We start from the raw sequence: 16,415 nt of genomic DNA, 5'->3' as shown, positions 1-16,415 counted from the left end.
CTGATGATGAGTCATGGCCTGGCCAGTGACAGCCACAGCCCAACAGGTGGCTGTGATTCCTCTATGTGATACGGTCACAGCCCAGCCTGTGCCTGGGTTCTGCACTTGGACACGGAAATGTGTTGGCAGTGAAACAGGTTCTGATCATGGAATCGCTGAAGTAGGTTGGAAAAGACATCTGAGATCCCCAATCCAACCCCAACCCACAGCATCATACCCATAACCACATCCCTCAGTGCCACGTCCCCATGGTTCTGAACACCCCACTGCTCCCTGAGCAGCTGTGCCAATACAACTCGGGACATTAAGACCACAAACCTACACCCATGAATTAACTTAATTCCCATTCAACTCAATGGTGCATCCTATGCGGGTGAAGGAAGGGTTTGCTGGTCTCAGTATGTGCAGTCCAATGGCTGAGAGCTCCCTTCCCCTGTCAGGCCATGGAAATCCCCACTGTGTCCCTCAGGCTCGGATCTGACTTCATGGTTTTGAGGCATGAAGTGCCATAGAAGTTGTAAGTAATAAAATGGCGTATTCCTAAGATGCTGTTTTTGAGCTTTCAGTCAAATTGGAAAACATGATACTTTATATCTACGCCATCTTGGCCTGCAGGTTAATTGCTTCACCCAAAGGTTTCCCACCCACTTTTCCCCACCTTTCCTCTTTGGCTTTCAAGTTTTCTCTGCGCCATTTCCTCCGCTTTGGAATCATTTGAGAGTAACGAACCCAAAAATAAGCAAAAAAACCCCAACGGCCCCAGTCCGGAACCGATCCATTTGTGGAGCCATTCTGAAAGCTCGCAGGGAAGGCAATAATTAAAAAAACAAAGAAAGGACAGCGATTTTTTTAAAATTATGTTTGGTTTCAGATGGGGGCAAAGCGGGAGAAGGAGGCGAGAAACCAAAACACTGAAATATTTCAGTGTATGTTTCTGCACACACATTAACGAGAGTTAAATCTTTCAAATGGCCCCATCTCTGACCTGAAGGGAGAAGCAACTGTGATTTTTATTCGTAGGGATGGGGAAAAGGTGAGGGGCGCTGGGGTTCAATAAGGAGCAGGACGATCGTTTTGCAGCAGGAAGCCAAGGCCACGGATACCCAGGCTGCAGGATTGGACCCGGGCTGCTTTCCAGCCACATCTCCCAGCTCTGAGGCAATCAGGCTGAAGGAAAAGCTGCACTCTGCACGTGGACACGGCAGCTACATCTCTACCTGCACGCAGACCTGCACTTGGGTCCTCTGGCAGCGTTACAGCCAACGTGTGGCCACCCCACAGCCTCCCATGTCCCAGCAGCTGCCCACCACCCCGGGCAGCCCACGGAGGGTGCAGAGCAGTGGGGTGCTCAGCACTGCAGCCCTACAGGTACGTGGTGGCCTCTCTGCTCTCCCTCTCCTTGGCCCGCGCGACGGCGACGTTGATGCACTGCAGCCACTCCTCCGTGCTCTTCTCATCCTTGGCCTTGAAGACGTAGCTCTTGCTGTCTGTGAAGATCTCGAAGGCCCGGGGCAGGCTGCGGTCCCGGCGCTTCTTGGCCACCACTTTGACGCTCTGCACCTTGCTGAGCTCAATGGGGCAGTCGTCGGGGTCGTCCTTCTGAAACACAGGGTGGGAAAGACAAACGGAACCAAGTTCACGCACTGGGGCTTCCACTGAAAGGGGAGCAGCCGCTCCTTGTGCTGGTCTGGAAAACAGAAGAGATATTTCCTGCCTGACCCTGGAATGCAAAGGAAGCCACGGCAGTTTTCAATGGGGAATGGAGAGCGTGGCACGGCTCGGTCATGCTGTGGTTTGAAAACAGACAGCAGCACATCTGTGAAACCTCAGCGTGGCTGTAAGAGTGGGGATGGGATGCAGGGAGCAGCAGAGATGGCTGCAAAGAGTCACAGAAGTGTCCTGTGGGAGATCTGTGAGCTCACCAAACAGACACAAACTGCAGTCTCCAGATGAGACATGTGAGCCCCATTCCCCAATGCTGTGTATGTTTCTCCTGTTGAGATTCTTGGACTTTTTAGCAAGAGGAGTAAGGCAGGCTTTCCCAAAGCTTTCTTCTCCATGCACACGGATTCCCCATGCATGGACACAACACCAGAACCAGTTCAGGCTCTATGGCTGCCCAAGGAGGCTGTGGGTGCCCCATCCCTGCAGGCATTCAAGGCCAGGCTGGATGTGGCTCTGGGCAGCCTGGGCTGCTGGTTGGCGACCCTGCACATAGCAGGGGGTTGGAACTGGATGAGCACTGTGGTCCTTTGCAACCCAGGCCATTCTGTGATTCTATGACAGCAGTAAGCAGCTCTGCACTGAAATCGGACCCATGTTAAACACTGAGAATTTTATCGCAGCAAATGCAAAACAACGACAAGCTCAGGGGGAAAACTTTGCACCCCGCGAGCCAGCAATACTGCCAACACGTATTGAGCAAAACCACTGTGCTCCCTTCATGGCATGTCGTGTACACACTGCTGAAAGCTGCTCAAGAAAGCTGATTGTACCCAAGGCACATTTCTGTGAATGCTGTTTACCACAATTTTCCAGGACTGTGGGATGTGGCCCATTTTGAACCTCTTCTGTCTTGGTTTTCTCCTGCCCCCCTTCTCCCGCTGGCAATCCCACTGCTTACTCAGAGCAAAGAACATCCGCGTGGGTACTTCTGCAGAGGGAAGGTTTGCGGTGGGGAAGAGGCACTCACAGCCAGCTGGCCGCCCCGCTGTGCCTCCTCTGTGCTGCTTTGGGCTTCCAGGCGAGCAGTGTGACAGCCCCAGCACCCACCTGAGCCCATCCCTGTGCAGCAGTGCCAGATCTGCCGTGCAGTTGGAGCAGAGCTGTCCCGCTCAGCCCCGCCATGAGCACCAGATGGGGCACAACCTCTCTCCTTTCTAAATGCAGAGCTATTTACCAGCCCTCATTGTTACAGTGCTATCCATGGGTCCTGCAGCCATCCTGCTGCTGATGGCACCTCCGTCCTGCTGCTCACTGCCCCAGCGCAGCATCCCGCTGTCTGCTCCCAGTCCAATGCAGGACAGACTTGTGGCACTGAGGGCAAACTGCCCCTTCCCACCAGATGCAGACATGGAGCAAGACAGAGCACACTGCACAGCCAGGCGAGCCCCTCTGCTGGTGTGTGCAGCAGTCAACCCCAGGCCTGCATGCAACACAGGCTGCAGGGCATGCGGGGCTCCCGGGCTGCAGCCCAGGCAATGGTTAACATCTCAACTCTCTAATTTAAGCAAAAAATGTAGCGGTAATAGAATATAAGGCAGCAGCTGGGGGACTGATTGCCCAGGCACAACCACCGCAGCTGGACGCCTGCCTGCTCCTCCAGGAGCCAGATACTTGTGTGCAGCTTCAGAGGAGACAAAGAGGCTTGGAGTCTGACAGCTACGAAAGGGAAGTTAACCTGTGTGAGTTCTGCCATTTAGCAAACTCTGCTGTCTGACAGTCTCCTCCCGTTAACCAGGAGAGCACTGTGAGCGCAGTGCCAGCGGCGACTGCTCCACGCCAATAGCATCCCAGGGGGATCAAGGTGTTCGGTGTGGCTTTTGCCTGCCTCGTTTGCACAGCTAATTAAATCCATTCCGTTAAATGCATGTCCTTCAGCCAGTCACCGCGCTAGAGAAATGACAGCTACTCTGGCACTGCAAAAAGTGAACCTCAACCAGTCCTGAGCTGAAACTGAGGCACGGTATGGATTGAAATGCCTTCAGAATCTCAATTCATCAGAAGAAGTCACCAGAAAGTAAAGAAAAGGCTGTTCTGTTTGCAAGGGCCAATGCCTCCCTGCTGCAGTCCTCAGAGGAAGGGGCTCAGGAAGCCATTTCAGAGGCTTAAAGAGCTTTGCTGGGTTTCTGCAATGAAAAAGATTATTTACCAGAAATATTAAGGCTGCAGCTGGAGGATGCTGCTATTTTTGGACTGCCAAAGAGAGTGCTGCTGCAACAAAAATAAGAGGTCTGTTCTGTGCCATGTTTGATAATCCTCATTGTGAACAGCTGAGGAGAGTTAGTTCCTACTAACGGGGCAAGTAAGAACTAATGAGGACTGGATTTAATTACCTGCTCATCCATGACCAGCAGTGAACTTGTCTCTGAGTCACACCGGTGTCACTTCCAAATGATTTCACAGAAATTTCAGCAGAGTTGCCCTGAATTTAGATGAGGGCAGAAGTGAAAGACAACACTCGGCTCCTCTGGGAGAGCAGCACTTTGGCATCACCTTGCCTTAAACAAACCTGTACTTCCTGCACAAACAACGCCGGTTATGGGAACACTCTGCAAGGGGGAAAATATATTTATCCAAGCAGAGTTTACTGAGATGGTGTTTATGCAGTGTAATAATTGCTAGGCAGGATGGACAGCCAGATTTACACCGCCGTTCCATCGGTGATGGATGCACCCTGGTGTCAGCTGGGATACAACTGGTTTTCCCAGCAGGCGCCGGGAGCAAAGGCTCAGCTGGAGGTGGCTGGGTGGAGCACGAGGTCCATGGCAAAAGCCACGTGGTGGAACCCCTGGGAACGGTGATGCAGAGGAGACAAACACAGGAGGTGAGCTGATGTGCTCCATACTCACGGATTTTCCTTTCCGAAAGAGCAGCTGGTTGCCAGCGAGGGTGAAGTAGCGAGTTTTCCACCTCTTGATGAACTTCCAGCGGACCTGCTTCTCCTTCAGCTTGCCTTCCATCAGCGGCTGCCCGTCCTGGTTCACCTCTGAGGGGCAGATCACAGAGCAGAGGTTATCTCTGCCCTCTATCAGGCAGGGCAGGCTCTGTTGCAGTGCTGAATACCCACAGTTTGGCAGTCAGCTCTGCCTGCATTCCTCCGAACCCCAGCGCCCAGCCTTAGTCGTGCCTTGCCTGGGAGGCCTGGCAGCTGCAGCAGGCTGCAATTCTTCCTTCAGTCCCTCGTTCAACACATACTTGCCCTCAGCATCACGCCTCCCAATTGTTCCTGAGCCCTGCAAGGATTTATTACTCTGTGCAACTGGAAGCCAGCACTTACGTTGTCTATATGGCTTCACGCCACGCTGCAGAGCTCAGCATGGAGTTCTGCTCCTGCTCTGCAGTGCTATGGGCAGGTAACCTCGCTCCACACTCACTGCTGTGTGCCCACCAGCATGGCTTGCCTGTGCTTCCAGCTGCACACCCACATTTTTCATAGAATCATAGCATTGCTCAGGTTGGAAAAGACCTTAAAGATCACCGAGTCCAACCACAACCCAACCATCCTACTCTAACTCTAACATCGCTCTGCTAAATCACATCCCTGAGCACCACATCCAAACGGTTGTTAAACACATCCAGGGATGGTGACTCAACCACGTCCTGGGCAGCCCATCCCAGTGCTGAACAACCCTTTCTGTAAAGAAATGTTTCCTGATATCCAACCTAAACCTCCCCAGGACCTTTTGCAGCAAAATTCACTTACTTATCATCAACCAACACCACGGCCTTTCTGCTTCCCTGAGTGGCAACAGCAAAAACAGCACCTGTGCAACACAAGGCTGAATGCCATCTGTATGGAGCGTGTGTTAAATGAAAGATGGGGTAGCTCTGCCCAGGTCAGCAAGGAGGAAGAGAGGGAGAGACACAACAGCTCCTACAGCTGGAGCAGAAGGCGGTGACAGATGCAGCAGGTTTAGATCAGGAATGTAGTTTTTTCCCCCAGCACTGTTTACATTGGCAGTAACACACGCTCTGGGGGTCTTCAATGTGTACTGCTTCAATTTCCTCATGAAAGACTGTAAATATTTCTGTCTCTGGAAGGAGATACACTGAATGAAAATGGGGGTGGCCAAATTTCAGCCTCAGTAGGGATCCATGCCCATGATTTCTGTGATAAAGAGAGGTCGTTCTGCACTCCTCGCAGCCCCATACCTCCATCGTTCCCATCGTTTGCCATTCACGTGGGCAGCCTCTTGGTGGAGGGAATCTCTCTTCTAAATGAAGGCTCTAAATGACTCATTACGTGCACAGTGACTTTCAGACCTTGATGTCAGACATATAAACATCTGGATGGAGCTATAGAAAGATCTGATATGGAAAGACAGTTGCGCAATGGTTAGGCCTTGTGAAGCAGTACTGATTCTAGGGCAGTAGGAATACATTTTAAGACAAACTAAGAAGCTTTAAAGCACAGAACGTTTGGGCACTGAGATGGTTGGTGGTCAGGAAAGCAACATGGGAAAGGAAGTCAACATGCAATTTTGGCCTAAACCGGATTTTCATGGCCAAAGTCTTTCACAAACAGGATTTACTGAAGAAATGCTGGTCTGTCTTTAAGCACTCAGGACTGGAACCAATGATAACAGAGCACTTCTCGCCTACATTCACTAAGAGGTCCATGGGGAATTCTGATGTCAGCTTCCAAAGTCGTCATAACGAAGCAGATGCCAGTATGTCTGAGGGTCTGATTAGAAGAAAAAGATTCATGAAAGATAAGAACGAAGCTCTTTTCCAATATTTTTTTTTCTAAGCCCTTTTGCTTGTTTGGATTGCAGTTAACTTCACAGAGAGGCAGAATAATTCAGCTGGAAGGAGCTCGAGGGGCTGGTCATCCCACCTCCTGCTCACAGCAAGGTTGGCTCTGGGTTCAGGCCAGGTTGCTCAAGGATTTAATGACCTGGGAGGTGAAAATCTCAACGACCTCTCCAGGCAAGCTGCCCCAATGACTGACCTTCCCCATGGTGGGGAATCTTCCCTTTGCAGCTGATCTGAACTGCCCCACAGCTCCCAGGGCTGCCCTCTAAGCAAACTGAGAAGGCTTCAGAAGGGTGATAGAAAAAAGGCTGAAGGCTGATCTTCCATACGATCACTCATGTCATGGGAAACTAAGGAAAAGCTTTCTCTCCAGTTTCTGAGGCAAAGATCTAGATGTGACGTGATAAGGTCTACATAGAGCAATTTTCTTCGGAGCATGGAAGGGCACCTTGAGATCCGGAGCTCAGCGACAGGGCAGAAATACTCCCACGTTTTAGCAGGAGGTGGATTTACCTAACCAACAGCTCATGAGTTGTCCTTCACTTACTTGTAAAGATTGGGTTGAGGCACCTTTAGGGAAATACGCTGACGTGATACTGATCAAAGGGGAAAGATTTCCTCCACATAAGCATTACTGGACTGGGTTTTTGGCTATGCTTTTTCAGAGGGTCAGACTGGGTGACCATTCAAGCTCTGGGTCTGAAAGCACCGTGCGGTGGTTTATCGACATCCCATGAGATCTTTCACTCAAAGAAAGGAGCTGAGGGACTCAAAATGCTGTATCCACCACATATTTTTCATTACCTTTTTTTCCCCAAAGAACACCCAGAAGGCTAAAAATACTAAAAATAGTACCCTAAAACTAAAAATGATGGCTTTTTTTCTACCATAATATCCACTGCTTCTTAAACTATCTCAGCAGAGGGAGTCTAACTCCAAAATCAATTCAGCCCCAAATAATACCCACTGAGGTAAGCGTCCACCATGATGTAAGCTGGGATGATTTCCTGTTGCTTATATCTTGCTTTCTTTGCAGAATTACAGTGCGCTGGGCTCTGAGTTGTTTGGGTACTGAGCAAAAGTAACACAAACAAAACAAAACCTGAAACCCTTCCAAGACGAACTCAAGAAGAAAGCAAAGCATTAAATCTTCTGTTCGATGAAACGAAGCCATCCACAAAAATTCAGTCCCATCGTGAAATGATCTCAATGATAATAAGCCCCTCTTAACTTGAAAGAATGGAATGCGTGGGTGGCAGGCAGAAGATAAATGCAATTAACCTAAGGGAATATGGATTGGCTCTCCTTCATTAATCACCGCATTTGGTTTTGTTGAAAACCTGGAAAGGACACGTTGCTGAATGCCACTTCTTATGACTCTCAAGCAAGCATTACAGCGGGGATATTTCGGTTCACCGGATAATCACCACTGCTAGCAAAAGATAAACGTATCCCCACGTTAACACGGTATGGGCTCTTCTGAGTGAATTGCTTTTTGAAGGAGGAATGCATAAAAGGCCCCTCCGTTTCACCCGAATCATTGCCCATGGGCACAGTGTCTCCTCTGCAGCCCACGGGGATTACTGCGATCTGTTTGTAAGCTCCCAGAACAAGGCATGCACTGCAATTCCCTCGCAGGCTATCGAGTGGTTTTACTGAATTTTTGGTGTGCAAAGGCTTGTGAGCCAACTGTCAGCGCGGGAGGTTATGTTGAAATGCAGCTCCTAAAAGCCAGCTTTTCCCAACAAGAGGCACGCAGTGCTGACTAACGCTTCTAATGCCTCACATCCACACTTGGGTGGTTATTGTTTTAAACTAAATAAAAATAGAAGATGGTGCAGTTTGGTTTTCCCAGCTCTGGGACCAGCAGCAGAGCCAGCGCGCGTACGTGGATGTGGGCAGATGAGTCGGGCTCGCAGGAATGCTCTCTCCCTCCTTGGCTCAGGGGTGAGCAGGAACAAAACAGCTCAGGATGATTTAGCAGCACTTCTGGAAGAGTGTGGTTGTCTCAGCAATGCTTTCAAGGGAGAAGAATGCGTGAGAAATGGTCAAACTTTCTCTGTGCTGATCGCTGCGTTGGGTTCACCCACTGCATTGCTGAAGCACAGCTGCATCTGCAAACAGCACCACAGAGCACAGCGAGATCCAGGCTTCAGGGCATAATCCTCCCCTAAGTCCTCAGGATAAATGGCATCTTGCAACACGGTATCCGAAAAATGTCACAAAAACCCAACATTAGCAGAAAACAAAAGAAAATAATGGAAAAAGAATTTGCCTCTGAATTCCTTCTTGAAGGACCGGGTTGCTAAACAGCATTGCTGAGGGGGAGGAATGGCTTTCTTGTCTTTCAAAAGTACTTGGGATTTCAAAAGGGTCTGTCCCACCGTGGAACAGGATGAAGTCACAGCCTTTACATTTCTCTCCCACTCCAGGAGACCTCGGAGCCCTTTTTTCTGTCACATCTCGTAAGCCCCAATGACCCCTGAGTGTCTCCCACCCTGGCACCACTCTTCCCATAGCTCCACATCCCCATTTCAGGAACGTTTACCTGCAGGTTTTCACCCACTAAGCACTATCTTCCTCCCTCTCGTGCATCTGAGCTGTATTACAGCTAAGCAGTTCATTTGCTTGGGCTTCTCACGGCATTAAGAGCTGAGGAGCGAGTTCTAATAAGCTTTGGTGTTTTAAACAAGACGGGCTCATTTTCCTCATGGCTTGACATCCATCTCATTCCAATGTGATGGACAAAGCACAGTAAGGCCACTGGTGTAGTTACAGCTCAGAGCATGACTGCTCCTGTGGTAGATGAGTCCCATACGTGCTCTGACAGAGGAAATGGGTTGGGTGCAATATCAGTGCTGATGTCCCCTTGGGGATGGCACTTGGGATGCAGCCAGGCAGAGGCAGCCCCCTTATCTGTGTGCTGCAGGATGGGCACAGAGCCCTCCCGCTCCCCAAGCATTAGCAATCATGCAGAGCTGTGGGTTTGCATTCTAAACCTCACCAGGAATGCTGAGATGAGTTTGATGGAGAGTTCCAATGGAAGCAGACAGCATCTCTGCCATGCTGGGAAGTTAGCTTTCCTTTTGCACAGCCACCACCATCACCACCAGCAGCACTCCTGCACAGTGCAGAACCACATTGCTATGCACCCCTGGCTGCAGCCCGCCCGCACAGCACTCACCTGTTGCCTTCTCAGGGTTGTTGCACATGAAGCACTGCCAGGCTCCTGCCTCCTCGCTGTAGCCAAATAAATCAAAGAACCTCACTTCTTCCAGGTGCATCTGCACGTGGTCCAGATCCTGGGCCAATAAGGAGAGAAACCAAACCCCCTTACACCGCGGGACCCCGCATCACAGCAGGGGCTGACAAGTGTCCTCTCTCACACGTCTCATGCTGACAAACAGCCTGCCCAGGTGGATTGCTGAGCAGGGCATCTCCCTCTGCCATTGGCAGCACCTACTGTAACAGCTCTCTGGAAGCAAATCATGGGGCTGAGTGCTTTCCACCTCCCTTCCACCAGAGCCCACAGCTGAGCCCCTCCTTCCCTCCAGCCCTCAGTGTTCTCCAGGACCCCCACATGTTGGAGACCTCCTCCTGTCTGACAGCAGGTCAGATCTGTCCCACGGATCCCCAGTGCAGCCAGGGGGAGCGGCTGCTCTTTTCCTTTATCTGTTCTCTTTTTTTTGCTGTTGTTTATAAAGAAGGAAGTTCTGAACCCACCCCTCCCCGCAAGAAGCACTGATAATAACGTTTCAAAATGTCAATGTGAATGTTTGCAGAAATGAAGCAACAACAGGATGGATTTATGCTGCACAAAGCACATCAGGTACACACAGTGCTGCCCTTCCACTCAGAGCAGCCAGGGGAGTGAGGGCTGGGCCACAAAGCCAATGTGATGCCTTGCTGGATGAAAGGCCTGCAGGAAGCTCAGCTGCAGCTCCCAGGAGGAGCCGGGAGATGCTCTGCCTGGGGCCATTAAAACACGGTGTAATTTGTTGTCATTTAAACCCCGCTATTTAATTCTTATAAAGATGGTGACCTCACATTGAAACGGCCATCAGATAACAACAACCACACTGCTCCCTGTGCAAAAGGAGCAGCCAGGAAGGCTCAGAAAACGCTCCTGCTTGTTTCCTTGGGGCTGTCACCGGTCTGCAGCACAGCCCAAAGAAAACAGGAACTCATGCAGTAGGTGGGAACAAAACCCTGTGCTGTCAGGGATATGGGCTCACCCCACTGAGCAAAGAGGAGCTGTGCCATTCTCACCTTTTCTATCTGCTGGGGCAGGAAGGGCTGCGTGCTCTGTCCCACGGCACTGCGCAGCACAGCACAATGTGGTTGCATTGCTCTGTCTGCATTGCTGAGGTGCCTACTGTCCACTGAAGAGGAACTGCATGCAGTCCAGGAGTGTGTCTGGCTGCTGTGCTGTGCAGTGAGAGAGGTTCATGGCCTCCCCACACCTTCCTCCCACCCACCTGGGGGCTGTGGGGTGGACAAAGCACATGGGGCACTGCTCCCAGTGGGTCTGTGCAGGACATTGTGAGGCTGGAGCTGAACAACAAGCCCGGGATCCTGAGGGAAACCTTCCAACATCTGCAATGAGCCACATGAAAGGCTGGGGAAATACTGAGGCAGCCGTTGTCCTTTTCCACTCTGTATTCCTTGTATGCCACAACAAGGAGCTGATTTTGAGAGACAAAGCATGGGGAAAATGCCTCATTGGAGAGGAGAGATGCATCTCATCCCGCCCTCCATCATCTGGGAAACGTCAGTGACCGCACTGTGAGAACACAGCACCTCATTCTGCTGCACAGAGGGAGACAGCAGACAAAAAGCAGGGAAGGACAGAGCAAAATGTGAACTATTCTCCTGCAAAGCTGCTCAGCAAGAAGCACTCAGAGGGAACCACATGGCTGCTCTGACACACCACGAGGCAACACAATGCGCTCTGCACAGCTGCAACCAGCACAGCCTTCATACTCTTGAGTAGAGAGCAGTGAGGCAATGGAATGGGGATCTGCAGGGATGCACATCTGGAAGCACTTCACTCCCGGCACGTTTTGAGCTGTGTTGAATCGGTATCATTTGTGGCACGATCCCATTGTGGATTTGGCTTTTGAGACAGCACTGCCCAGCAATACGGGCATTCTCACTGTAAGGCATCTGCTGCAATTCCTTGCATGCCCAGGTCGGCCCAGTTCTGAATTCTGACAGCGAGGTGAAGCTGGAAATACTGCTCAGAATTTACTTTGGGATAAATCACTGACACAATGGCTTTTCCTCCTGGTTTGCAACACTCTTTCGAATACACATCAAGGAAACGTCTGCGTTGATTTATAGCAGAGCAGAGGTCACAGTATTGGCTTTGCTGGGCGCCTGCTGGCTGCAGGCCTGCAGCGTCCCCCTGCATGCTCCCACATCAGCAGCAGCGTTCCCAGTTCTGGCACGGCCATTCGGACAGTGCTGTAACACGGGGTGCAGGACTTGGGTAGAGAACACGGTGTTCATTCTGCAGCGGATTCCAAACGTCATCGAGAGATTTCAAAACATTTTAGGGGAAAACATCCAGAAGTCTGCTTTCTGCGCTACTGGAAGAGCAGGAAGATTACCAGCAGCAATTGTTTTGTCAAATCATTCACTACTTTGGAGTCCGTTGGTGACAGGAAGAACTTTGGACACCAAAACACCAGGATTTTGGGAAGCACAGCTTGCTGGGCAGAGCGATGGCTGGGCCACACCATGAGTGCTCCTATCAGGTTTTGGCAGGTAAAGGAAAGAGAAACCCTCCTTCCACCCAGCAAGCCCAGGTCACACTCCACGAGAGCTCCATCAAACTTCTATCAGATGCTCAACAGAATCATAGAATCACAGAATGACCTGGGTTGCAAAGGACCACAATGACCATCCAGTTCCAACCCCCTGCTATGTGCAGGGTCGCCAACCAGCAGCCCAGGCTGCCCAGAGCCACATCCAGCCTGGCCTTGAATGCCTGCAGGGATGGGGCACCCACAGCCTCCTTGGGCAACCTGTTCAGTGCGTCACCACCCTCTGGGGGAAAAACTTCCTCCTCATATCCAACCTAAACCTCCCCTGTCTCAGTTTAAAACCACTCCCCCTTGTCCTATCACTATCCACCCTCGTAAACGAAAGAAACGCCACAGAACTCAAATTCAGACTCTATGTTATATGCAAAACAGAAGTGGAGGAATTAGGTGGGGGGCACCGCTGAAGCCATTCCCCTCTCAGATGCATTACATCTGCCCAACAGTCCTCAGCCTCAAGAGCACTTCCCATAAACCGCATCTTGTGGAGCCGCCTCTGCCCATCCCCACCTCATTCATTACATCAGAGAAGATCAGTATCTCATTTTCCAGCCCCACTGCTTCAGGAACTGGGAGATACTCTTCCTGTCGGGCAGCACCGGGAGTTCCCCAAACAGGCTGAATGCCTCTCTGACAGCAGCAGGATTGTGCAACCAACGTGCTGGGGCTGATTACATTTCGAGGCATTTTTCAGGATGGGAGCACACAGTGCACTACATCTAAACCCAATTAAAGCACGCTCTTTTGCAAGCCCTTTATTCAACCCAAACCCTTCTGCACTCCACCAGCTCTGACCTGACAAATAGCACGGACCCAAGTTCAATGGCACTGTGCAAGCAGAGACATCCCTAATGCCTCTGGATGACTCCAGCTGGGATTTCCAAGCAGATAACAGACCAAGTGGGGACTCTGCTGAACCTATGTCCAAGTGGCCCATGAGCTGTGACCCACTGCTCTCACACTGCAGCAGCAGCTCCCTGCTCTGTGCCATGCAAGCTTGGGGGTTCAGAAGGTGTTTCTAATGAAACTCCTGTTTTTAAACTGCCTAAAACTTTTGTAAATTAATCTTATTCAACCAGACATGTTTATGCCTCCAGTGTCCTGGGAGAGAGTGTTTTAAAACCATGTTTGACAGTGCATTTCATCCCATTTCACTGGATGGAGATGCTCAAGGATGAATAGATATTCGTTTCACAATCCTATAGCATCGTTTTCCAAGCAGCCTGATTAATAGCTTTGAAATAGCATTCCCCAAAATCCTGGAGACAGTAAACAGCTTTAAAGAGTAATCTTTTAAACTGGTGGGGGTAACCAATGGTGCATGTGCAAATGATCGTCTTCATAAAAGCCAAGTCTGTGTTTAAGGAGGTGAATTTCCTGGCAGCTGCCAAACAGCACATAATGGCAGCTAATTTGAATCTGGAGTTTCAAACTGTGAGCAGGAAAAAATCCATTTGCAGCATCACTGGTTTTCATCGCTTTGGGAACAATCCACACCAAGCACGTAGGAGGGGCTGCAGAACAAGCCTGGAGACCCTTCAAAGCATGGAACAAAACAACACTGCAGACCCTCTGCAGAGGCTGCAAACAGTGCCTGGGGGGTACTTCCCTGCCCCATGAGCTGAGTGCTACTCATACAAGGGCGGCCAGAGGTATGGATCTAGAAATCATCATATGCTCAGCCAGAAGAAGGTGATGTGAATGAGAGCCTGGCCCAGAAGCCCACCAGGCAGCCCCAGCACACAACTCCTGGCCAATGCTGCTATTGCTTGTTAGGAAACGCCACACCGAAAGAAGAGTTCACATACTGATCAGTCTTTGAGTAACCCGGTAGATGGAAGCAATCATCATTGGCACCCAGATTGGGCCTAAGCTCCAATTTCCAAGGACTTAGAGTCATCGAATCACTGACATTGGAAAAGAGCTCTCAGATCATCCAGCCCAACCATCCACCATCCATGTATCACCAATATTTCCCACTAAACCGTGTCCCTCAGTACAGCTATTCATCTCTTGAACGCCTCCAGGGATGGTGACTCCTCCACCCCCTTGGACTTTCTAATCTGCAGAACTTCTGATGGATGGAAGGGGAAGAAAGAAGGGAAAAGGGCTTGTTTTTCACAATTGGAGCCCAGCAAACACTCATTAGTGCTATTTTAAAAGCTTTTTTTTTCTCTCAGAGGAAAAGCATACTTACCTTTTGGTGTGGGAATGTAGACTGGATCATGGCAGTTTCAAAACTGTGCGTCCCCTTGAGCTGCGTCTTCTCCCATAGGGCCTTGAGGACTTGCACTGGACTACTCTGCATTGACAAAGGTTCTGCAAACAGGCTCTGAAAAAATATGTTGGAAACTGCATTTTGAGCATTTTTGGCTCAACCATTAACCAAGAGCATCTTGTTCTTTTTCATACCATGGCATCCATGCTTGAATAACAAGCAACTAGTTCATTTCTCTTTGAGGAGTAATGATGGATGTACACGCACACAGTCAGATGAACACCCACAGGTTTCACTTGAATCTGGGGCTTTGCACTGAGCAGACAGGGGGACAAAAGCTGTCAGGTTGGGTGCTGTCACCTCCAAGGCCACCTGCTCCAATGGACTGGGATGCGACCTAGCGCTGCCCTGGAATACTCTACTGATGTAGCGCTGTTAAGTTCTTCACCATATGAACTGCATACAAAGCCAACATTAAAAGAGCAGCTAAGAGAGCTTAGCATTATTCCTCTACTATATCTACAACATGGTCTTGTAAATAGAAAATGCATTTGCATGCTGGAGCCAAGTTAAGAGCACACAAGCAAATCCAATGTTCCATACTTCCAATGCTGGATTGCACAACACGTGCAACCCAGCTGGATTGCTCTGCCCGAATTGGAGCTGAGAAACAAAGCGCCTGGGGCTGCCGCCGGGCACGAGGAGCCTGCAGCCTGTTAGCTGGGGCTTAGACCAACTGAGGGGCTGTCAGGGGAGTGCTGGGCACAATGTGACACTGCTCACCAATGGGGGAAACCAACCCCAAGCCCTACGGCAGTACAGGATGATTGTAATGACCGAAGCCAAGAGCACCTCCTATGTCGGATACCCCCATTCTCATTTTTCTTCCTTTTGTTTGTTATCACTCTTCTGTCTGACAATCAGCCCTGCACTGAAATGTGCTGCCTTCCCTCTGACCGAGAGCTGCCCAGCCAAGAAACCAGCAGTACATGAGTTTCACAACTTCCATCTGAGAGGTTTGAAACACGATACAGCTAGCCATAAAAATTTCTGAAATTCAATAAAAAGCAGAGCCTTGAAATTGAGGGTGTGCTCTGGAGACCTGAGGAAAAAACTGTTTCTTGCTTCTACTGCTGCAGAGTCCAACAGAACATAGCGTGAGCAACAATCAATGGACAGAAACACGGCGACCAGTGTGGAAATCTGCAGGAACTGTGAATTAGGCATCACAGCCGCAGTATTATTTTTTCCAACCATTTCTATACTCATTTCTAGGAACAAACAGAGGGTGGAGTGACCTGACCTGCCAACTTCACAGCATCACTCACTGTATGAGCTCCACATTCCAGATAAACCCTTTGTATTTTGGAGGGTGCAGTGGGGTGGGGTGAATGGCAATGGCCAACTCTAGGTTAAAAGAAACGGATCCAGTTGTTACACAATAAGTTCATCTTGAACAGTGTAATAATTAATAGAAATCCTTACAAACTGCAAAACCACTTCAATCTGCCATGATGTACCCTCAGCGGTGAGCAGTCACCCGAGTCAAGAAAGCTCACCCAGCAGATCAGGAGCGCATTCCTACACATTAACCCTTAAAACATTGTTCCAAGCACAACGTCAGAGACGTGCTCTGCCGCTGCCCTGCACACACCTGCTGGAAGAGGAACATGATGTGGATCCACAGTGGAGGCTGCGGGCTGAGCAGTGTGAAGCTGGATTTGCTGTAGAGGCAGTAGTGGCCCTTCAGGGGACAGCTGAAGAACAGCTTTGCTACGCAGCTTCTCACGGTATCTGAAAGGAAATAGAATATGAAAGTCAGCTGCAAAGCAGAGGTGTGGCTGCCCCTAGCTGGGCTCTGCCATGCCTGGGAATAGCTCTGGTGCACACAGTGC

The 16,415-nt window shown here is 50.2% G+C and overlaps 1 protein-coding gene across 15 annotated transcripts in view; it reads right to left on the bottom strand.

The window, feature by feature from the left end:
• Positions 1-831: 831 nt before the first annotated feature.
• VEPH1 (ventricular zone expressed PH domain containing 1) overlaps positions 832-16,415 on the bottom strand; it is a 54,694-nt gene continuing 39,110 nt past the window's right edge. For 5 of the 15 annotated variants that reach the window (XM_015291790.3, XM_040705931.2, XM_015291791.3 and 2 more), the window contains 6 exons: positions 16,175-16,314; positions 14,500-14,634; positions 9,662-9,785; positions 4,572-4,708; positions 4,056-4,144; positions 832-1,599 (listed from right to left, as the gene is read on the bottom strand). In XM_015291790.3, coding sequence (XP_015147276.2) covers positions 1,254-1,599; positions 4,056-4,144; positions 4,572-4,708; positions 9,662-9,785; positions 14,500-14,634; positions 16,175-16,314 — 971 coding nt within the window. In that variant the 3' untranslated portion in view covers positions 832-1,253. The other 10 variants (XM_003641782.6, XM_040705935.2, XM_040705932.2 and 7 more) reach the window with 9 other exon arrangements.

This window comes from Gallus gallus, chromosome 9 (genome assembly GCF_016699485.2).
Source record: "Gallus gallus isolate bGalGal1 chromosome 9, bGalGal1.mat.broiler.GRCg7b, whole genome shotgun sequence".
NCBI lineage: Eukaryota > Metazoa > Chordata > Aves > Galliformes > Phasianidae > Gallus > Gallus gallus.
This window is presented reverse-complemented; position numbering and strand designations above follow the sequence as displayed.